At 55.1% G+C, this 23,475-nt stretch overlaps 1 protein-coding gene across 2 annotated transcripts in view; it reads left to right on the top strand.

Annotated features, from left to right (window-relative positions):
- The window catches only part of eps8l2 (EPS8 signaling adaptor L2), a 57,264-nt gene that overhangs the window by 5,437 nt on the left and 28,352 nt on the right, over nucleotides 1-23,475 (top strand). The window contains exons 2-5 of one of the 2 annotated variants that reach the window (XM_069181738.1): nucleotides 330-384; nucleotides 4,976-5,022; nucleotides 21,016-21,080; nucleotides 22,268-22,429. In XM_069181738.1, coding sequence (XP_069037839.1) covers nucleotides 350-384; nucleotides 4,976-5,022; nucleotides 21,016-21,080; nucleotides 22,268-22,429 — 309 coding nt within the window. In that variant the 5' untranslated portion in view covers nucleotides 330-349. Of the gene's footprint in view, nucleotides 1-329; nucleotides 385-4,975; nucleotides 5,023-20,972; nucleotides 21,081-22,267; nucleotides 22,430-23,475 lie in introns of both variants that reach the window. The other variant, XM_069181737.1, reaches the window with a different exon arrangement.

Here is a 23,475-nt window from a genome sequence, read left to right as displayed (position 1 = left end):
CAGGGGGAGACAGTGGACAGTCTCAGTGATGACCAGGGAGACAGGAGATGGTGTCTGAGGGACTGAAACAGTGTCCAAAGTGAGCAGGCTGAGCTCTGATCTAACCAGAGTGAGGGTGTGTCATTGATACTCACAACTGACCCAACCTGCCTGTCTGCTTTGCAGCTGGCTGACTGAATCCTCGTTTAACACAGAAACACAGACAGCGCTGTGTGTGTTTGTTTGTTTATGCTGCTGTGGACGTCAGTGACGCTGTCTGAGTTTCTGTGTTGTGGTGTGATGTGTGCTGTTGTGTTGGTGTATCACCCTCTCTCCTCTGTCTCTGACAGGTGGATGACTTATACAGACCATGAGCCACGCGGGAATCCCAGTCGGCCACAGCAAGTCAGTGTGCATCACCCGAATTACAGTCCATCCCCACAGAGCAGTGTGTCCACAGCCCAGTGTAATACAGTACAGTCCATCCCCACAGAGCAGTGTGTCCACAGCCCAGTGTAATACAGTACAGTCCATCCCCACAGAGCAGTGTGTCCACAGCCCAGTGTAATACAGTACAGTCCATCCCCACAGAGCAGTGTGTCCACAGCCCAGTGTAATACAGTACAGAGCAGTGTGTCCACAGCCCAGTGTAATACAGTACAGTCCATCCCCACAGAGCAGTGTGTCCACAGCCCAGTGTAATACAGTACAGAGCAGTGTGTGTACAGCCCAGTGTAATACAGTACAGTCCATCCCCACAGAGCAGTGTGTCCACAGCCCAGTGTAATACAGTACAGAGCAGTGTGTCCACAGCCCAGTGTAATACAGTACAGCCCATCCCCACAGAGCAGTGTGTCCACAGCCCAGTGTAATACAGTACAGTCCATCCCCACAGAGCAGTGTGTCCACAGCCCAGTGTAATACAGTACAGTCCATCCCCACAGAGCAGTGTGTCCACAGCCCAGTGTAATACAGTACAGTCCATCCCCACAGAGCAGTGTGTCCACAGCCCAGTGTAATACAGTACAGAGCAGTGTGTCCACCGCCCAGTGTAATACAGTACAGTCCATCCCCACAGAGCAGTGTGTCCACAGCCAAGTGTAATACAGTACAGGCCATCCCCACAGAGCAGTGTGTCCACAGCCCAGTGTAATACAGTACAGTCCATCCCCACAGAGCAGTGTGTCCACAGCCCAGTGTAATACAGTACAGTCCATCCCCACAGAGCAGTGTGTCCACAGCCCAGTGTAATACAGTACAGAGCAGTGTGTCCACAGCCCAGTGTAATACAGTACAGTCCATCCCCACAGAGCAGTGTGTCCACAGCCCAGTGTAATACAGTACAGAGCAGTGTGTGTACAGCCCAGTGTAATACAGTACAGTCCATCCCCACAGAGCAGTGTGTCCACAGCCCAGTGTAATACAGTACAGAGCAGTGTGTCCACAGCCCAGTGTAATACAGTACAGTCCATCCCCACAGAGCAGTGTGTCCACAGCCCAGTGTAATACAGTACAGTCCATCCCCACAGAGCAGTGTGTCCACAGCCCAGTGTAATACAGTACAGTCCATCCCCACAGAGCAGTGTGTCTACAGCCCAGTGTAATACAGTACAGAGCAGTGTGTCCACAGCCCAGTGTAATACAGTACAGTCCATCCCCACAGAGCAGTGTGTCCACAGCCCAGTGTAATACAGTACAGAGCAGTGTGTCTACAGCCCAGTGTAATACAGTACAGTCCATCCCCACAGAGCAGTGCGTCTACAGCCCAGTGTAATACAGTACAGAGCAGTGTGTCCACAGCCCAGTGTAATACAGTACAGTCCATCCCCACAGAGTAGTGTGTCTACAGCCCAGTGTAATACAGTACAGTCCATCCCCACAGAGCAGTGTGTCCACAGCCCAGTGTAATACAGTACAGAGCAGTGTGTCCACAGCCCAGTGTAATACAGTACAGTCCATCCCCACAGAGCAGTGTGTCCACAGCCCAGTGTAATACAGTACAGTCCATCCCCACAGAGCAGTGTGTCCACAGCCCAGTGTAATACAGTACAGTCCATCCCCACAGAGCAGTGTGTCGACAGCCCAGTGTAATACAGTACAGAGCAGTGTGTCCACAGCCCAGTGTAATACAGTACAGTCCATCCCCACAGAGCAGTGTGTCCACAGCCCAGTGTAATACAGTACAGTCCATCCCCACAGAGCAGTGTGTCCACAGCCCAGTGTAATACAGTACAGAGCAGTGTGTGTACAGCCCAGTGTAATACAGTACAGTCCATCCCCACAGAGCAGTGTGTCCACAGCCCAGTGTAATACAGTACAGAGCAGTGTGTCCACAGCCCAGTGTAATACAGTACAGTCCATCCCCACAGAGCAGTGTGTCCACAGCCCAGTGTAATACAGTACAGTCCATCCCCACAGAGCAGTGTGTCCACAGCCCAGTGTAATACAGTACAGTCCTTCCCCACAGAGCAGTGTGTCCACAGCCCAGTGTAATACAGTACAGTCCATCCCCACAGAGCAGTGTGTCCACAGCCCAGTGTAATACAGTACAGTCCATCCCCACAGAGCAGTGTGTCCACAGCCCAGTGTAATACAGTACAGTCCTTCCCCACAGAGCAGTGTGTCCACAGCCCAGTGTAATACTGTACAGTCCATCCCCACAGAGCAGTGCGTCTACAGCCGAGTGTAATACAGTACAGAGCAGTGTGTCTACAGCCCAGTGTAATACAGTACAGTCCATCCCCACAGAGCAGTGTGTCCACAGCCCAGTGTAATACAGTACAGTCCATCCCCACAGAGCAGTGTGTCCACAGCCCAGTGTAATACAGTACAGTCCATCCCCACAGAGCAGTGCGTCTACAGCCCAGTGTAATACAGTACAGAGCAGTGTGTCTACAGCCCAGTGTAATACAGTACAGTCCATCCCCACAGAGCAGTGCGTCTACAGCCCAGTGTAATACAGTACAGAGCAGTGTGTCTACAGCCCAGTGTAATACAGTACAGTCCATCCCCACAGAGCAGTGCGTCTACAGCCCAGTGTAATACAGTACAGTCCATCCCCACAGAGCAGTGTGTCTACAGCCCAGTGTAATACAGTACAGAGCAGTGTGTCCACAGCCCAGTGTAATACAGTACAGTCCATCCCCACAGAGCAGTGTGTCCACAGCCCAGTGTAATACAGTACAGTCCATCCCCACAGAGCAGTGTGTCTACAGCCCAGTGTAATACAGTACAGAGCAGTGTGTCTACAGCCCAGTGTAATACAGTACAGTCCATCCCCACAGAGCAGTGTGTCCACAGCCCAGTGTAATACAGTACAGAGCAGTGTGTCCACAGCCCAGTGTAATACAGTACAGCCCATCCCCACAGAGCAGTGTGTCCACAGCCAAGTGTAATACAGTACAGTCCATCCCCACAGAGCAGTGTGTCTACAGCCCAGTGTAATACAGTACAGTCCATCCCCACAGAGCAGTGTGTCCACAGCCCAGTGTAATACAGTACAGTCCATCCCCACAGAGCAGTGTGTCCACAGCCCAGTGTAATACAGTACAGAGCAGTGTGTCCACAGCCCAGTGTAATACAGTACAGTCCATCCCCACAGAGCAGTGTGTCCACAGCCCAGTGTAATACAGTACAGAGCAGTGTGTCCACAGCCCAGTGTAATACAGTACAGTCCATCCCCACAGAGCAGTGCGTCTACAGCCCAGTGTAATACAGTACAGAGCAGTGTGTCTACAGCCCAGTGTAATACAGTACAGTCCATCCCCACAGAGCAGTGCGTCTACAGCCCAGTGTAATACAGTACAGAGCAGTGTGTCTACAGCCCAGTGTAATACAGTACAGTCCATCCCCACAGAGCAGTGCGTCTACAGCCCAGTGTAATACAGTACAGAGCAGTGTGTCCACAGCCCAGTGTAATACAGTACAGTCCATCCCCACAGAGCAGTGCGTCTACAGCCCAGTGTAATACAGTACAGAGCAGTGTGTGTACAGCCCAGTGTAATACAGTACAGTCCATCCCCACAGAGCAGTGTGTCCACAGCCCAGTGTAATACAGTACAGTCCATCCCCACATAATTTCTACAGGACTATATAATTCCTCCAGCACAGTATAACCTGAGAGAAGGTGAATCTTTTATAATCTCTCCAGCGCAGTTAAATGCAGGACAGTTTAATGCTGTTTAATGTTAAGTGCAGTATAGTCCCTGCAATACCTCAGTTTACACTTCAGAATGGCAGTAATAAAATATAAAGACTTCACCTTCTCTCAGGTTAAACTGTCCACTCTCTGTCCCTCCCTCCATCTCCCTCTCTCTCTCCCTTTCCCTTCTCCTTTTCCTTTCCTTCCTCTCTCTCTCCCCCTCTTCTCCTCCTCTCTCCCTCCCTTCTCCCCACAGGCCTGCTGAGCCCCTCCCTGATCTCTGCTCAGCAGTGTGCTCGTGTCAGTAGGCTCTGGGCAGTGGGGGTGATCTGTCGCTGGGGTCTGGGCAGTGTTGGTGTCCTGTCGCTGGGGTCTGGACAGTGGGGGTGTCCTGTCGCAGGGTCTGGACAGTGGGGGTGTCCTGTCGCAGGGTCTGGACAGTGTTGGTGTCCTGTCGCTGGGGTCTGGGCAGTGGGGGTGTCCTGTCGCTGGAGTCTGGACAGTGGGGGTGTCCTGTCGCTGGGGTCTGGGCAGTGGGGGTGTTCTGTCGCTGGGGTCTGGACAGTGGGGTTTTCCTGTCGCAGGGTCTGGACATTGGGGGTGTCCTGTTGCTGGAGTCTGGACGGTGGGGGTGTCCTGTCACTGGGGTCTGGACAGTGGGGGTGTCCTGTCACTGGGGTCTGGGCAGTGGGGGTGATCAGTCTCTGGGGTCTGGGCAGTGGGGGTGATCAGTCTCTGGGGTCTGGGCGGTGGGGGTGATCAGTCTCTGGGGTCTGGGCGGTGGGGGTGATCTGGGGGTCCTGTGGGGATGCAGCACGCCGGGAGTAATTGTGCTCGCTCTCCCTGTCTGTGCAGTGGTGTGGCCCGCTCGGACAGCAAGCTCAGCGCCAAGGCACTGTACGGTAAGAACTGCCCGACCGCCTGCCTGTCCACCTGTGTACAGCTGTGTGTGTAGCTGTGTACAGCTGTGTGTGTAGCAGTGTGTAGCAGTGTACAGCTGTGTAGCTGTGTGTGAAGCAGTGTACAGCTGTGTAGCTGTGTGTGTAGCAGTGTACAGCTGTGTGTGTAGCAGTGTACAGCTGTGTGTGTAGCTGTGTGTGTGTGTAGCAGTGTACAGCTGTGTGTGTAGCTGTGTGTGTGTGTAGCAGTGTACAGCTGTGTGTCGCTGACTGTGTAGCTGTGTGTGTAGCAGTGTACAGCTGTGTAGCTGTGTGTGTAGCAGTGTGTAGCTGTGTGTGTAGCAGTGTACAGCTGCGTCTCGCTGCATATATACTGTAGCTGTGTGTGTAGCAGTGTACAGGTGTGTGTAGCAGTGTGTAGCAGTGTGTAGCTGTGTGTGTAGCAGTAGTGTACAGCTGCATCTCGCTGCATATATACTGTAGCTGTGTGTGTAGCAGTGTACAGCTGTGTAGCTGTGTGTGTAGCAGTGTACAGCTGTGTACAGCTGTGTGTAGCAGTGTACAGCTGTGTAGCTGTGTGTGTAGCAGTGTACAGCTGTGTACAGCTGTGTGTAGCAGTGTACAGCTGTGTAGCTGTGTGTGTAGCAGTGTACAGCTGTGTATAGCTGTGTGTAGCAGTGTACAGCTGTGTGTCACTGAGTGTGTAGCAGTGTGTAGCTGCGAGCAGCTGTGTGCTGTGCCTGCCCTGTACAGTACATGTCTGGGTCTCAGTACATGAATTGGCCCATTGAGATAGAGTGGGGTTGGGCAGTCTGCCTCACTGTACAGCTCTGAGCTGACATTGTGTGAGATCTGGCCTCACTTCACACATGAGCTCAGGGGACGTTATTACAACACCCCACCCTTGAGGCACAGACCTATATTGTCCACAGATCCTGCAGGGTTAAAATATAGAGGTCTCAACACCAGGCCCAGAAGAGGGCAGACTCTGACTACGTGACCTAATTTGATCCTTGTGTGTGTGGTGCGTGAACTTACACACAGTGTCACAAAGAAATCAATGTTAATAATGTGGATCTGATCTATTTTTAATGGGTGTTGTGTTTTGTGGTTACATGTACAGTACACATTCAGGGTCTGTTCCAAGTGTCTGATCTCCCCTGTCTTTCCTCTGTCTCTGTGTCTCACTCGCTGTCTGATCTCCCCCAGTGTCAGATTCAATATGAATTTCTGCTGTGACTCTAGCAATCAAAGACTGATTGTCATAACAGCCTTCTCTCAGATCACTTACCTCTCAACATGCAAAACACAAATAATTTCCTGCGGCCGTTCAGCGGGCAGCTATGCAAATACTGCTTGAGTGCTGGCAGTCTGCACTATCGGATGAGAGCAGTGTGCTGTGAAGGAACAGTCAGTCTGCACTATCAGATGAGAGCAGTGTGCTGTGAAGGAACAGTCAGTCTGCACTATCAGATGAGAACAGTGTGCTGTGAAGGAACAGTCAGTCTGCACTATTAGATGAGAGCAGTGTGCTGTGAAGGAACAGTCAGTCTGCACTATCAGATGAGAGCAGTGTGCTGTGAAGGAACAGTCAGTCTGCACTATCAGATGAGAGCAGTGTGCTGTGAAGGAACAGTCAGTCTGCACTATTAGATGAGAGCAGTGTGCTGTGAAGGAACAGTCAGTCCACACTATCAGATAAGAGCAGTGTGCTGTGAAGGAACAGTCAGTCTGCACTATTAGATGAGAGCAGTGTGCTGTGAAGGAACAGTCAGTCTGCACTATCGGATGAGAGCAGTGTGCTGTGAAGGAACAGTCAGTCTGCACTATTAGATGAGAGCAGTGTGCTGTGAAGGAACAGTCAGTCCACACTATCAGATAAGAGCAGTGTGCTGTGAAGGAACAGTCAGTCTACACTATTAGATGAGAGCAGTGTGCTGTGAAGGAACAGTCAGTCTGCACTATTAGATGAGCGCAGTGTGCTGTGAAGGAACAGTCAGTCTGTACTATCAGATGAGAGCAGTGTGCTGTGAAGAAACAGTCAGTCTTCACTATCGGATGAGAGCAGTGTGCTGTGAAGGAACAGTCAGTCTGCACTATCAGATGAGAGCAGTGTGCTGTGAAGGAACAGTCAGTCTGCACTATCAGATGAGAGCAGTGTGCTGTGAAAGAACAGTCAGTCTGCACTATTAGATGAGAGCAGTGTGCTGTGAAGGAACAGTCAGTCTGCACTATCAGATGAGCGAGGTGCTGGAGTGAAGGAACAGTCAGTCTGCACTGTCAGATGAGAGCAGTGTGCTGTGAAGGAACAGTCAGTCTGCACTATCAGATGAGAACAGTGCTGGAGTGAAGGAACAGTCAGTCTGCACTATTAGATGAGAGCAGTGTGCTGTGAAGGAACAGTCAGTCTGCACTATCAGATGAGAGCAGTGTGCTGTGAAGGAACAGTCAGTCTGCACTATCAGATGAGAGCAGTGTGCTGTGAAGGAACAGTCAGTCTGCACTATTAGATGAGAGCAGTGTGCTGTGAAGGAACAGTCAGTCCGCACTATCAGATGAGAGCAGTGTGCTGTGAAGGAACAGTCAGTCTGCACTATCAGATGAGAGCAGTGTGCTGTGAAGGAACAGTCAGTCTGCACTATTAGATGAGAGCAGTGTGCTGTGAAGGAACAGTCAGTCCGCACTATCAGATGAGAGCAGTGTGCTGTGAAGGAACAGTCAGTCTGCACTATTAGATGAGAGCAGTGTGCTGTGAAGGAACAGTCAGTCTGCACTATCAGATGAGCGCAGTGTGCTGTGAAGGAACAGTCAGTTACATTAATCTCAGTAAGAACGGAACATTAAAGGAGCAACAGAATAAAGTCTGTCTGATTATGACAAATGATCAAATGTTGCCTTGATAAAGCTGTATTCAGGACTTGCGTCAGACGGCCTCAGCCCGTCTCTGTTACGGGAGGGACACAGCAGTAAATTGCCTTGAAACCGCAACCAGGAAATTGTTTGTGCACAATCACTTTACTGTGGCATGTTTACACAGTTACATCACACAAGGACACTCTGTTGTTCTCCTGTCACTGTATTTCTCCATCCTCTCCTACTTTCACTGTGCTGTCCTGCAGTTTCCTCCATATCACAGTATGTGTCTACTGTCTGTTGTGAGGGAAAGCATGGAGTCTTCCTCACTGTCCTGCCCTGGTCTGTCTGTGTGTCTCAGTGCTGCTGCAGGAGTCTTCCTCACTGTCCTGCCTGGTCTGTCTGTGTGTCTCAGTGCTGCTGCAGGAGTCTTCCTCACTGTCCTGCCCTGGTCTGTCTGTGTGTCTCAGTGCTGCAGGAGTCTTCCTCACTGTCCTGCCCTGGTCTGTCTGTGTGTCTCAGTGCTGCTGCAGGAGTCTTCCTCACTGTCCTGCCCTGGTCTGTCTGTGTGTCTCAGTGCTGCTGCAGGAGTCTTCCTCACTGTCCTGCCCTGGTCTGTCTGTGTGTCTCAGTGCTGCAGGAGTCTTCCTCACTGTCCTGCCCTGGTCTGTCTGTGTGTCTCAGTGCTGCTGCAGGAGTCTTCCTCACTGTCCTGCCCTGGTCTGTCTGTGTGTCTCAGTGCTGCAGGAGTCTTCCTCACTGTCCTGCCCTGGTCTGTCTGTGTGTCTCAGTGCTGCTGCAGGAGTCTTCCTCACTGTCCTGCCCTGGTCTGTCTGTGTGTCTCAGTGCTGCTGCAGGAGTCTTCCTCACTGTCCTGCCCTGGTCTGTCTGTGTGTCTCAGTGCTGCAGGAGTCTTCCTCACTGTCCTGCCCTGGTCTGTCTGTGTGTCTCAGTGCTGCTGCAGGAGTCTTCCTCACTGTCCTGCCCTGGTCTGTCTGTGTGTCTCAGTGCTGCTGCAGGAGTCTTCCTCACTGTCCTGCCCTGGTCTGTCTGTGTGTCTCAGTGCTGCAGGAGTCTTCCTCACTGTCCTGCCCTGGTCTGTCTGTGTGTCTCAGTGCTGCTGCAGGAGTCTTCCTCACTGTCCTGCCCTGGTCTGTCTGTGTGTCTCAGTGCTGCTGCAGGAGTCTTCCTCACTGTCCTGCCCTGGTCTGTCTGTGTGTCTCAGTGCTGCAGGAGTCTTCCTCACTGTCCTGCCCTGGTCTGTCTGTGTGTCTCAGTGCTGCTGCAGGAGTCTTCCTCACTGTCCTGCCCTGGTCTGTCTGTGTGTCTCAGTGCTGCTGCAGGAGTCTTCCTCACTGTCCTGCCCTGGTCTGTCTGTGTGTCTCAGTGCTGCAGGAGTCTTCCTCACTGTCCTGCCCTGGTCTGTCTGTGTGTCTCAGTGCTGCTGCAGGAGTCTTCCTCACTGTCCTGCCCTGGTCTGTCTGTGTGTCTCAGTGCTGCTGCAGGAGTCTTCCTCACTGTCCTGCCCTGGTCTGTCTGTGTGTCTCAGTGCTGCAGGAGTCTTCCTCACTGTCCTGCCCTGGTCTGTCTGTGTGTCTCAGTGCTGCTGCAGGAGTCTTCCTCACTGTCCTGCCCTGGTCTGTCTGTGTGTCTCAGTGCTGCTGCAGGAGTCTTCCTCACTGTCCTGCCTGGTCTGTCTGTGTGTCTCAGTGCTGCTGCAGGAGTCTTCCTCACTGTCCTGCCCTGGTCTGTCTGTGTGTCTCAGTGCTGCTGCAGGAGTCTTCCTCACTGTCCTGCCCTGGTCTGTCTGTGTGTCTCAGTGCTGCTGCAGGAGTCTTCCTCACTGTCCTGCTCTGGTCTGTCTGTGTGTCTCAGTGCTGCTGCAGGAGTCTTCCTCACTGTCCTGCCTGGTCTGTCTGTGTGTCTCAGTGCTGCTGCAGGAGTCTTCCTCACTGTCCTGCTCTGGTCTGTCTGTGTGTCTCAGTGCTGCTGCAGGAGTCTTCCTCACTGTCCTGCCTGGTCTGTCTGTGTGTCTCAGTGCTGCTGCAGGAGTCTTCCTCACTGTCCTGCCCTGGTCTGTCTGTGTGTCTCAGTGCTGCTGCAGGAGTCTTCCTCACTGTCCTGCCCTGGTCTGTCTGTGTGTCTCAGTGCTGCTGCAGGAGTCTTCCTCACTGTCCTGCCCTGGTCTGTCTGTGTGTCTCAGTGCTGCTGCAGGAGTCTTCCTCACTGTCCTGCCCTGGTCTGTCTGTGTGTCTCAGTGCTGCTGCAGGAGTCTTCCTCACTGTCCTGCCCTGGTCTGTCTGTGTGTCTCAGTGCTGCTGCAGGAGTCTTCCTCACTGTCCTGCCCTGGTCTGTCTGTGTGTCTCAGTGCTGCAGGAGTCTTCCTCACTGTCCTGCCCTGGTCTGTCTGTGTGTCTCAGTGCTGCTGCAGGAGTCTTCCTCACTGTCCTGCCTGGTCTGTCTGTGTGTCTCAGTGCTGCTGCAGGAGTCTTCCTCACTGTCCTGCCCTGGTCTGTCTGTGTGTCTCAGTGCTGCAGGAGTCTTCCTCACTGTCCTGCCCTGGTCTGTCTGTGTGTCTCAGTGCTGCTGCAGGAGTCTTCCTCACTGTCCTGCCCTGGTCTGTCTGTGTGTCTCAGTGCTGCTGCAGGAGTCTTCCTCACTGTCCTGCCCTGGTCTGTCTGTGTGTCTCAGTGCTGCAGGAGTCTTCCTCACTGTCCTGCCCTGGTCTGTCTGTGTGTCTCAGTGCTGCTGCAGGAGTCTTCCTCACTGTCCTGCCCTGGTCTGTCTGTGTGTCTCAGTGCTGCTGCAGGAGTCTTCCTCACTGTCCTGCCCTGGTCTGTCTGTGTGTCTCAGTGCTGCAGGAGTCTTCCTCACTGTCCTGCCCTGGTCTGTCTGTGTGTCTCAGTGCTGCTGCAGGAGTCTTCCTCACTGTCCTGCCCTGGTCTGTCTGTGTGTCTCAGTGCTGCTGCAGGAGTCTTCCTCACTGTCCTGCCCTGGTCTGTCTGTGTGTCTCAGTGCTGCAGGAGTCTTCCTCACTGTCCTGCCCTGGTCTGTCTGTGTGTCTCAGTGCTGCTGCAGGAGTCTTCCTCACTGTCCTGCCCTGGTCTGTCTGTGTGTCTCAGTGCTGCTGCAGGAGTCTTCCTCACTGTCCTGCCCTGGTCTGTCTGTGTGTCTCAGTGCTGCAGGAGTCTTCCTCACTGTCCTGCCCTGGTCTGTCTGTGTGTCTCAGTGCTGCTGCAGGAGTCTTCCTCACTGTCCTGCCCTGGTCTGTCTGTGTGTCTCAGTGCTGCTGCAGGAGTCTTCCTCACTGTCCTGCCCTGGTCTGTCTGTGTGTCTCAGTGCTGCAGGAGTCTTCCTCACTGTCCTGCCCTGGTCTGTCTGTGTGTCTCAGTGCTGCTGCAGGAGTCTTCCTCACTGTCCTGCCCTGGTCTGTCTGTGTGTCTCAGTGCTGCTGCAGGAGTCTTCCTCACTGTCCTGCCTGGTCTGTCTGTGTGTCTCAGTGCTGCTGCAGGAGTCTTCCTCACTGTCCTGCCCTGGTCTGTCTGTGTGTCTCAGTGCTGCAGGAGTCTTCCTCACTGTCCTGCCCTGGTCTGTCTGTGTGTCTCAGTGCTGCTGCAGGAGTCTTCCTCACTGTCCTGCTCTGGTCTGTCTGTGTGTCTCAGTGCTGCTGCAGGAGTCTTCCTCACTGTCCTGCCTGGTCTGTCTGTGTGTCTCAGTGCTGCTGCAGGAGTCTTCCTCACTGTCCTGCTCTGGTCTGTCTGTGTGTCTCAGTGCTGCTGCAGGAGTCTTCCTCACTGTCCTGCCTGGTCTGTCTGTGTGTCTCAGTGCTGCTGCAGGAGTCTTCCTCACTGTCCTGCCCTGGTCTGTCTGTGTGTCTCAGTGCTGCTGCAGGAGTCTTCCTCACTGTCCTGCCCTGGTCTGTCTGTGTGTCTCAGTGCTGCTGCAGGAGTCTTCCTCACTGTCCTGCCCTGGTCTGTCTGTGTGTCTCAGTGCTGCTGCAGGAGTCTTCCTCACTGTCCTGCCCTGGTCTGTCTGTGTGTCTCAGTGCTGCTGCAGGAGTCTTCCTCACTGTCCTGCCCTGGTCTGTCTGTGTGTCTCAGTGCTGCTGCAGGAGTCTTCCTCACTGTCCTGCCCTGGTCTGTCTGTGTGTCTCAGTGCTGCAGGAGTCTTCCTCACTGTCCTGCCCTGGTCTGTCTGTGTGTCTCAGTGCTGCTGCAGGAGTCTTCCTCACTGTCCTGCCTGGTCTGTCTGTGTGTCTCAGTGCTGCAGGAGTCTTCCTCACTGTTCTGCCCTGGTCTGTCTGTGTGTCTCAGTGCTGCTGCAGGAGTCTTCCTCACTGTCCTGCCCTGGTCTGTCTGTGTGTCTCAGTGCTGCTGCAGGAGTCTTCCTCACTGTCCTGCCCTGGTCTGTCTGTGTGTCTCAGTGCTGCTGCAGGAGTCTTCCTCACTGTCCTGCCCTGGTCTGTCTGTGTGTCTCAGTGCTGCTGCAGGAGTCTTCCTCACTGTCCTGCCCTGGTCTGTCTGTGTGTCTCAGTGCTGCTGCAGGAGTCTTCCTCACTGTCCTGCCCTGGTCTGTCTGTGTGTCTCAGTGCTGCTGCAGGAGTCTTCCTCACTGTCCTGCCCTGGTCTGTCTGTGTGTCTCAGTGCTGCTGCAGGAGTCTTCCTCACTGTCCTGCCTGGTCTGTCTGTGTGTCTCAGTGCTGCTGCAGGAGTCTTCCTCACTGTCCTGCTCTGGTCTGTCTGTGTGTCTCAGTGCTGCTGCAGGAGTCTTCCTCACTGTCCTGCCCTGGTCTGTCTGTGTGTCTCAGTGCTGCTGCAGGAGTCTTCCTCACTGTCCTGCCCTGGTCTGTCTGTGTGTCTCAGTGCTGCAGGAGTCTTCCTCACTGTCCTGCCTGGTCTGTCTGTGTGTCTCAGTGCTGCTGCAGGAGTCTTCCTCACTTTCCTGCCCTGGTCTGTCTGTGTGTCTCAGTGCTGCTGCAGGAGTCTTCCTCACTGTCCTGCCCTGGTCTGTCTGTGTGTCTCAGTGCTGCAGGAGTCTTCCTCACTGTCCTGCCCTGGTCTGTCTGTGTGTCTCAGTGCTGCTGCAGGAGTCTTCCTCACTGTCCTGCTCTGGTCTGTCTGTGTGTCTCAGTGCTGCTGCAGGAGTCTTCCTCACTGTCCTGCCTGGTCTGTCTGTGTGTCTCAGTGCTGCTGCAGGAGTCTTCCTCACTGTCCTGCTCTGGTCTGTCTGTGTGTCTCAGTGCTGCTGCAGGAGTCTTCCTCACTGTCCTGCCCTGGTCTGTCTGTGTGTCTCAGTGCTGCTGCAGGAGTCTTCCTCACTGTCCTGCCCTGGTCTGTCTGTGTGTCTCAGTGCTGCTGCAGGAGTCTTCCTCACTGTCCTGCCCTGGTCTGTCTGTGTGTCTCAGTGCTGCTGCAGGAGTCTTCCTCACTGTCCTGCCCTGGTCTGTCTGTGTGTCTCAGTGCTGCTGCAGGAGTCTTCCTCACTGTCCTGCCCTGGTCTGTCTGTGTGTCTCAGTGCTGCTGCAGGAGTCTTCCTCACTGTCCTGCCCTGGTCTGTCTGTGTGTCTCAGTGCTGCAGGAGTCTTCCTCACTGTCCTGCCCTGGTCTGTCTGTGTGTCTCAGTGCTGCTGCAGGAGTCTTCCTCACTGTCCTGCCCTGGTCTGTCTGTGTGTCTCAGTGCTGCTGCAGGAGTCTTCCTCACTGTCCTGCCCTGGTCTGTCTGTGTGTCTCAGTGCTGCTGCAGGAGTCTTCCTCACTGTCCTGCCTGGTCTGTCTGTGTGTCTCAGTGCTGCTGCAGGAGTCTTCCTCACTGTCCTGCCTGGTCTGTCTGTGTGTCTCAGTGCTGCTGCAGGAGTCTTCCTCACTGTCCTGCCCTGGTCTGTCTGTGTGTCTCAGTGCTGCTGCAGGAGTCTTCCTCACTGTCCTGCCCTGGTCTGTCTGTGTGTCTCAGTGCTGCTGCAGGAGTCTTCCTCACTGTCCTGCCCTGGTCTGTCTGTGTGTCTCAGTGCTGCTGCAGGAGTCTTCCTCACTGTCCTGCCCTGGTCTGTCTGTGTGTCTCAGTGCTGCTGCAGGAGTCTTCCTCACTGTCCTGCCTGGTCTGTCTGTGTGTCTCAGTGCTGCTGCAGGAGTCTTCCTCACTGTCCTGCCTGGTCTGTCTGTGTGTCTCAGTGCTGCTGCAGGAGTCTTCCTCACTGTCCTGCCCTGGTCTGTCTGTGTGTCTCAGTGCTGCAGGAGTCTTCCTCACTGTCCTGCCCTGGTCTGTCTGTGTGTCTCAGTGCTGCTGCAGGAGTCTTCCTCACTGTCCTGCCCTGGTCTGTCTGTGTGTCTCAGTGCTGCTGCAGGAGTCTTCCTCACTGTCCGAGCAGGAGTCTGGGAGGACAGTGTTCATTCCTGCTGTGATCCAAAGGTCTCACAAGGCCTGGGAACACAGGATCTGGGAGTGAGCAGGAAGACCAGAGCAGGAATAAGGACTAATCAGCCTTACTGTTGCTCGTTAATAAGACATGTGGCGTCTCAAGTTTCATGCGCTCATCCGGACAATCAGAGGCCATGATAGTCAGGTTTCATCCCGGACTGGAGAGAGGGAGAGAGAGAGGACGACAGTGTGATCTCCTGTCCCAGCCTGAGAAACAGACAGTGAACCTGTCTCTCAATAATAATAATACAGTGTGTGGTCTCCTGTCCCAGCCTGAGGAACAGTGAGCCTGTCTCTCAATAATAATAATACAGTGTGTGACCTCCTGTCCCAGCCTGAGGAACAGTGAGCCTGTCTCTCAATAATAATAATAATACAGTGTGTGGTCTCCTGTCCCAGCCTGAGGAACAGTGAGCCTGTCTCTCAATAATAATAATACAGTGTGTGGTCTCCTGTCCCAGCCCTGAGGAACAGACAGTGAGCCTGTCTCTCAATAATAATAATACAGTGTGTGATCTCCTGTCCCAGCCATAGGAACAGTGAGCCTGTCTGTCAATAATGTTCCATATGTTTATATGTAAATATCTTATGATGTGGCTGTATTGTAAAATGTCTGTAAATATCTGTAGATTTTATGTTTTGCTTTGGCAACACTGATTTATTCATTGGCCATGCCAGTAAATCATCTTGAAGTGAATTGAAATTGAGAGGAGAGAGAGGATGGCGAGTGTGAGGAGGAGAGAGAGAATGAGAGAGTGTGAGGAGGGAGAGAGGGGAGGAAGAGGATCACGTTTCTTTTCTAAGAGGGGGGGTGGAGGAGAGGAGGAGCAGTGGGGACAGGAGACACAAAGGAGGTGTGTGAGTCTGACTCTCAGGTTACTGAGAACAGCAGGTCTGGCTTCAGCCTGGCACAGTGACCCACATTGTCACCGCAGTCTGTCTGCTGACTGTCGCCCTCCGCCCCCCAACACACACTGCAGCACAGCCCCTCAACACACACTGCAGCACAGCACCCCAACACACACTACTACAGCACAGCTCCCCAACACACACTGCAGCACAGCCCCTCAACACACGCTACTACAGCACAGCACCCCAACACACACTGCAGCACAGCCCTCCAACACACACTACAGCACAGCTCCCCAACACACACACTGCAGCACAGCCCTCCAACACACACTACTACAGCACAGCCCCTCAACACACACTGCAGCACAGCCCCTCAACACACACTACTACAGCACAGCTCCCCAACACACACTGCAGCACAGCTCCCCAACACACACACTACAGCACAGCTCCCCAACACACACACTGCAGCACAGCCCTCCAACACACACTACTACAGCACAGCCCCTCAACACACACTACAGCACAGCTCCCCAACACACACTGCAGCACAGCTCCCCAACACACACTACAGCACAGCTCCCCAACACACACACTGCAGCACAGCCCTCCAACACACACTACTACAGCACAGCCCCTCAACACACACTACAGCACAGCCCCCCAACACACACTGCAGCACAGCCCCCCAACACACACTGCAGCACAGCCCTCCAACACACACTACTACAGCACAGCCCCTCAACACACACTGCAGCACAGCCCCTCAACACACTACTGCAGCACAGCCCCTCAACACACACTGCAGCACAGCCCCTCAACACACACACTGCAGCACAGCCCCTCAACACACGCTACTACAGCACAGCTCCCCAACACACACTGCAGCACAGCCCCTCAACACACGCTACTACAGCACAGCACCCCAACACACACTGCAGCACAGCCCTCCAACACACACTACTACAGCACAGCACCCCAACACACACTACTGCAGCACAGCCCCTCAACACACGCTACTACAGCACAGCTCCCCAACACACACTGCAGCACAGCCCCTCAACACACACTGCAGCACAGCTCCCCAACACACACTACAGCACAGCTCCCCAACACACACTGCAGCACAGCCCCTCAACACACGCTACTACAGCACAGCACCCCAACACACACTGCAGCACAGCTCCCCAACACACACTGCAGCACAGCTCCCCAACACACACTGCAGCACAGCCCCTCAACACACACTACTACAGCACAGCCCCTCAACACACACTGCAGCACAGCCCCTCAACACACTACTACAGCACAGCCCCTCAACACACACTGCAGCACAGCCCCTCAACACACTACTACAGCACAGCCCCCCAACACACACTACTGCAGCACAGCCCCCCAACACACACTACAGCACAGCCCCTCAACACACACTACTACAGCACAGCACCCCAACACACACTGCAGCACAGCCCCTCAACACACACTGCAGCACAGCCCCTCAACACACTACTACAGCACAGCCCCCCAACACACACTGCAGCACAGCCCCTCAACACACTACTACAGCACAGCTCCCCAACACACACTGCAGCACAGCCCCTCAACACACACTGCAGCACAGCCCCCCAACACACACTACTGCAGCACAGCCCCCCAACACACACTGCAGCACAGCCCCTCAACACACTACTACAGCACAGCCCCTCAACACACGCTACTACAGCACAGCTCCCCAACACACACTACTGCAGCACAGCCCCCCAACACACACTGCAGCACAGCCCCTCAACACACTACTACAGCACAGCCCCTCAACACACGCTACTACAGCACAGCTCCCCAACACACACTGCAGCACAGCCCCTCAACACACGCTACTACAGCACAGCACCCCAACACACACTGCAGCACAGCCCTCCAACACACACTACAGCACAGCTCCCCAACACACACACTGCAGCACAGCCCTCCAACACACACTACTACAGCACAGCCCCTCAACACACACTGCAGCACAGCCCCTCAACACACACTACTACAGCACAGCTCCCCAACACACACTGCAGCACAGCTCCCCAACACACACACTACAGCACAGCCCCCCAACACACACTGCAGCACAGCCCCCCAACACACACTGCAGCACAGCCCCTCAACACACGCTACTACAGCACAGCACCCCAACACACACTGCAGCACAGCCCCTCAACACACGCTACTACAGCACAGCACACCAACACACACTGCAGCACAGCACCCCAACACACACTACAGCACAGCCCCTCAACACACACTGCAGCACAGCCCCCCAACACACACTACAGCACAGCCCCCCAACACACACTGCAGCACAGCCCCCCAACACACACTGCAGCACAGCCCCCCAACACACACTGCAGCACAGCACCCCAACACACACTGCAGCACAGCCCCCCAACACAAACTACTACAGCACAGCCCCTCAACACACACTACAGCACAGCCCCCCAACACACACTGCAGCACAGCACCCCAACACACACTACAGCACAGCCCCTCAACACACACTGCAGCACAGCACCCCAGCACACACTGCAGCACAGCCCCACAACACACACTGCAGCACAGCCCCCCAACACACACTGCAGCACAGCCCCCCAACACAAACTACTACAGCACAGCCCCTCAACACACACTACAGCACAGCACCCCAACACACACTGCAGCACAGCACCCCAACACACACTACAGCACAGCCCCTCAACACACACTACAGCACAGCCCCCCAACACACACTGCAGCACAGCACCTCAACACACACTACTACAGCACAGCCCCTCAACACACACTGCAGCACAGCCCCCCAACACACACTACTACAGCACAGCCCCCCAACACACACTGCAGCACAGCTCCCCAACACACACTGCAGCACAGCTCCCCAACACACACTGCAGCACAGCACCCCAACACACACTACTACAGCACAGCCCCCCAACACACACTGCAGCACAGCCCCTCAACACACACTGCAGCACAGCTCCCCAACACACACTACTACAGCACAGCTCCCCAACACACACTGCAGCACAGCCCCTCAACACACACTGCAGCACAGCACCTCAACACACACTGCAGCACAGCCCCCCAACACAAACTACTACAGCACAGCCCCTCAACACACACTACAGCACAGCCCCCCAACACACACTGCAGCACAGCACCCCAACACACACTACAGCACAGCCCCTCAACACACACTACTACAGCACAGCCCCCCAACACACACTGCAGCACAGCCCCCCAACACACACTGCAGCACAGCTCCCCAACACACACTACTACAGCACAGCCCCTCAACACACACTGCAGCACAGCCCCCCAACACACACTGCAGCACAGCACCCCAACACACACTGCAGCACAGCCCCTCAACACACACTGCAGCACAGCCCCTCAACACACACTGCAGCACAGCCCCCCAACACACACTACTACAGCACAGCCCCTCAACACACACTGCAGCACAGCCCCTCAACACACACTGCAGCACAGCCCCTCAACACACACTACAGCACAGCCCCTCAACACACACTGCAGCACAGCCCCTCAACACACACTGCAGCACAGCCCCCCAACACACACTACTACAGCACAGCCCCTCAACACACACTGCAGCACAGCCCCCCAACACACACTGCAGCACAGCCCCCCAACACACACTGCAGCACAGCCCCCCAACACACACTACAGCACAGCCCCTCAACACACACTGCAGCACAGCCCCTCAACACACACTACAGCACAGCCCCTCAACACACACTACAGCACAGCCCCTCAACACACACTACAGCACAGCCCCTCAACACACACTGCAGCACAGCCCCCCAACACACACTGCAGCACAGCCCCCCAACACACACTACAGCACAGCCCCTCAACACACACTGCAGCACAGCTCCCCAACACACACTACTACAGCACAGCCCCTCAACACACACTGCAGCACAGCCCCTCAACACACACTACAGCACAGCTCCCCAACACACACTACTACAGCACAGCACCCCAACACACACTGCAGCACAGCCCCCCAACACACACACTGCAGCACAGCCCCTCAACACACACTACAGCACAGCCCCCCAACACACACTGCAGCACAGCTCCCCAACACACACTGCAGCACAGCCCCTCAACACACACTACTGCAGCACAGCACCCCAACACACACTACAGCACAGCCCCTCAACACACACTACAGCACAGCCCCCCAACACACACTGCAGCACAGCACCTCAACACACACTACAGCACAGCACCCCAACACACACTACAGCACAGCCCCCCAACACAAACTACTACAGCACAGCCCCCCAACACACACTGCAGCACAGCCCCTCAACACACACTGCAGCACAGCTCCCCAACACACACTGCAGCACAGCACACCAACACACACTGCAGCACAGCCCCCCAACACACACTGCAGCACAGCCCCTCAACACACTACTACAGCACAGCCCCTCAACACACACTACTACAGCACAGCTCCCCAACACACACTGCAGCACAGCCCCTCAACACACACTGCAGCACAGCCCCTCAACACACACTGCAGCACAGCCCCCCAACACACACTGCAGCACAGCCCCCCAACACACACTACTACAGCACAGCTCCCCAACACACACTGCAGCACAGCCCCCCAACACACGCTACTACAGCACAGCACCCCAACACACACTGCAGCACAGCACCCCAACACACACTGCAGCACAGCCCCACAACACACACTGCAGCACAGCCCCCCAACACGCACTGCAGCACAGCTCCCCAACACACACAAAGGTGTAGGGCTGTGTGTGTGTCAGGTGTACAGTCTGTGTGCCAGGTGTACAGGCTGTGTGCCAGGTGTACAGGCTGTGTGCCAGGTGTAGGGCTGTGTGTGTGCCAGGTGTACAGTCTGTGTGCCAGGTGTACAGTCTGTGTGCCAGGTGTAGGGCTTAGTGTGTGTCAGGTGTACAGTCTGTGTGTCAGGTGTACAGTCTGTGTGGCAGCTGTACAGTCTGTGTGTCAGGTGTACAGTCTGTGTGTGGCAGGTGTACAGTCTGTGTACCAGGTGTACAGTCTGTGTGCCAGGTGTACAGTCTGTGTACCAGGTGTAGGGCTGTGTGCCAGGTGTACAGTCTGTGTACCAGGTGTACAGTCTATGTACCAGGTGTAGGGCTTTGTGTACCAGGTGTACAGTCTGTGTGCCAGGTGTACAGTCTGTGTACCAGGTGTAGGGCTGTGTGCCAGGTGTACAGTCTGTGTTTCAGGTGTACAGTCTGTGTACCAGGTGTACAGTCTGTGTGTCAGGTGTACAGTCTGTGTGCCAGGTGTACAGTCTGTGTACCAGGTGTAGGGCTGTGTGCCAGGTGTACAGTCTGTGTGTCAGGTGTACAGTCTGTGTACCAGGTGTACAGTCTGTGTACCAGGTGTAGGGCTTTGTGTGCCAGGTGTACAGTCTGTGTGCCAGGTGTACAGTCTGTGTACCAGGTGTAGGGCTTTGTGTGCCAGGTGTACAGTCTGTGTGCCAGGTGTACAGTCTGTGTACCAGGTGTAGGGCTTTGTGTGCCAGGTGTACAGTCTGTGTGGCAGGTGTACAGTCTGTGTACCAGGTGTACAGTCTGTGTGTCAGGTGTAGGGCTGTGTGTGTGTCAGGTGTACAGTCTGTGTACCAGGTGTAGGGCTTTGTGTGCCAGGTGTACAGTCTGTGTGGCAGGTGTACAGTCTGTGTGGCAGGTGTACAGTATTTCTATGTCGCTGTCATCAGGAAGTGAGGAGCAGCTCTTCTGAACTTGCCTCCACAGCTGCTGTCTCTCACCTGCCTCTGTCCCCCTCTGTCGCCCCCAGAGCAGAGGAAGAAGTACTCCAACTCCAACATCATCATGCAGGAGACGTCGCAGTACCACGTGGAGGTGAGGCGTCTGCCCTCTGCCCTCCTGGCGCTTGTTCTGTCCCACCCCCGCCTCCCTGCCCTGCTGGTGAAAGTGTGAGCGCTGAGAGTCCGCTGCACAGCAGAGTAAACAGTGCTGCACGCTGTGCTCTGTCCTCCAGCCAGCAGATTCCTGACAGTGAGGTGCTTTCGGTTCCCGACAGCGTGTCAGGCGTGCCAGGGCAGAAACGCACCATAAAACAATAAAGTGATGCCGAAGCGGCGATACCGCGGCCCTGCGGCTCAGGGCTGTGTCGCTGGTTCGGTGCTGTGCTGGTCTGGAGGCTGTGTTACAGGGGCTCACGGAGACCTGACTGACTGCAGGAGTGAGGAGCCCGCTCAGCACAGTAGGGGCTTGCAGGGCTGTGTTCATCCACAGCTGGGGGAGTGAGCCAGCTGACAGGGGGACCCCTCAGTGTGCTCTGACAGGGGGACCCCTCAGTGAGCCAGCTGACAGGGGGACCCCTCAGTGAGCCAGCTGACAGGGGGACCCCTCAGTGTGCTCTGACAGGGGAACCCCTCAGTGAGCCAGCTGACAGGGGGACCCCTCAGTGTGCCAGCTGACAGGGGGACCCCTCAGTGTGTCAGCTGACAGGGGGACCCCTCAGTCTGCTCTGACAGGGGGACCCCTCAGTGAGCCAGCTGACAGGGGGACCCCTCAGTCTGCTCTGACAGGGGAACCCCTCAGTGTGTCAGCTGACAGGGGGACCCCTCAGTCTGCTCTGACAGGGGGACCCCTCAGTGAGCCAGCTGACAGGGGGACCCCTCAGTCTGCTCTGACAGGGGAACCCCTCAGTGAGCCAGCTGACAGGGGGACCCCTCAGTCTGCTCTGACACGGGACCCCCTCAGTGTGCTCTGACAGGGGGACCCCTCAGTGTGCTCTGACAGGGGGACCCCTCAGTGAGCCAGCTGACAGGGGGACCCCTCAGTCTGCTCTGACACGGGACCCCCTCAGTGTGCTCTGACAGGGGGACCCCGGTGAGCTCTCCACAGTCAGCACACGCCTGCTGCGAATGTGTGAGGTGTCATGAAGTCTCAGCTGCACCCCCAGACCCCCACACTGTCTCTGAGCTGCTGGCTGAGGCCCAGCCGCTGGACAGACGCGCTCCTTCGTTATCTCTCCTCTCCTCCCCCCTCACCGTCCGCCTCCCGCCTCGCTGTCCCCCCAGCACCTGTCCACCTTCATGATGGACAAGAGCGAGTCCATCTCCACGGTGGACGACGCCGTGAAGAAGCTGATCCTGCTGGACTCCAAAGGCAAGATCTGGACCCAGGAGATGCTGCTGCAGGTCAGCGACAAGGCCATCCGCCTGCTGGACTGCGACACACAGGTACTGAGGCCCGGTACTGCAGCTCTGGACCCAGGGACAGCTGTCCTGCTGTCCTGCTGTCCTACCGTCCTGCTGCACTGGGACTGTAGCCCCTACTGTAACAGGACTGTCCTACTGCACTGGGACTGTAGCTCCTACTGTAACAGGACTGTCCTACTGTACTGGGACTGTAGCCCCTACTGTAACAGGACTGTCCTACTGTACTGGGACTGTAGCTCCTACTGTAACAGGACTGTCCTGCTGCACTGGGACTGTAGCCCCTACTGTAACAGGACTGTCCTACTGTACTGGGACTGTAGCCCCTACTGTAACAGGACTGTTCTACTGTACTGGGACTGTAGCTCCTACTGTAACAGGACTGTTCTTCTTTACTGGGACTGTAGCTCCTACTGTAACAGGACTGTTCTACTTTACTGGGACTGTAGCTCCTACTGTAACAGGACTTTCCTACTGTACTGGGACTGTAGCCCCTATTGTAACAGGGACTGTCCTACTGTACTGGGACTGTAGCCCCTACTGTAACAGGACTGTCCTGCTTCACTGGGACTGTAGCCCCAACTGTAACAGGACTGTCCTACTGTACTGGGACTGTAGCCCCTACTGTAACAGGACTGTCCTGCTGCACTGGGACTGTAGCCCCTACTGTAACAGGACTGTCCTGCTGCACTGGGACTGTAGCCCCTACTGTAACAGGACTGTCCTACTGTACTGGGACTGTAGCCCCTACTGTAACAGGACTGTCCTACTGCACTGGGACTGTAGCCCCTACTGTAACAGGACTGTCCTACTGCACTGGGACTGTAGCCCCTACTGTAACAGGACTGTCCTACTGTACTGGGACTGTAGCTCCTACTGTAACAGGACTGTCCTACTGTACTGGGACTGTAGCCCCTACTGTAACAGGACTGTCCTACTGTACTGGGACTGTAGCTCCTACTGTAACAGGACTGTCCTACTGTACTGGGACTGTAGCCCCTATTGTAACGGGACTGTTCTACTGTACTGGACTGTAGCCCCTACTGCAACGGGACTGTCCTACTGTACTG

This window comes from Lepisosteus oculatus, chromosome 21 (assembly GCF_040954835.1).
Source record: "Lepisosteus oculatus isolate fLepOcu1 chromosome 21, fLepOcu1.hap2, whole genome shotgun sequence".
Taxonomy (NCBI): Eukaryota; Metazoa; Chordata; class Actinopteri; order Semionotiformes; family Lepisosteidae; genus Lepisosteus; species Lepisosteus oculatus.
This window is presented reverse-complemented; position numbering and strand designations above follow the sequence as displayed.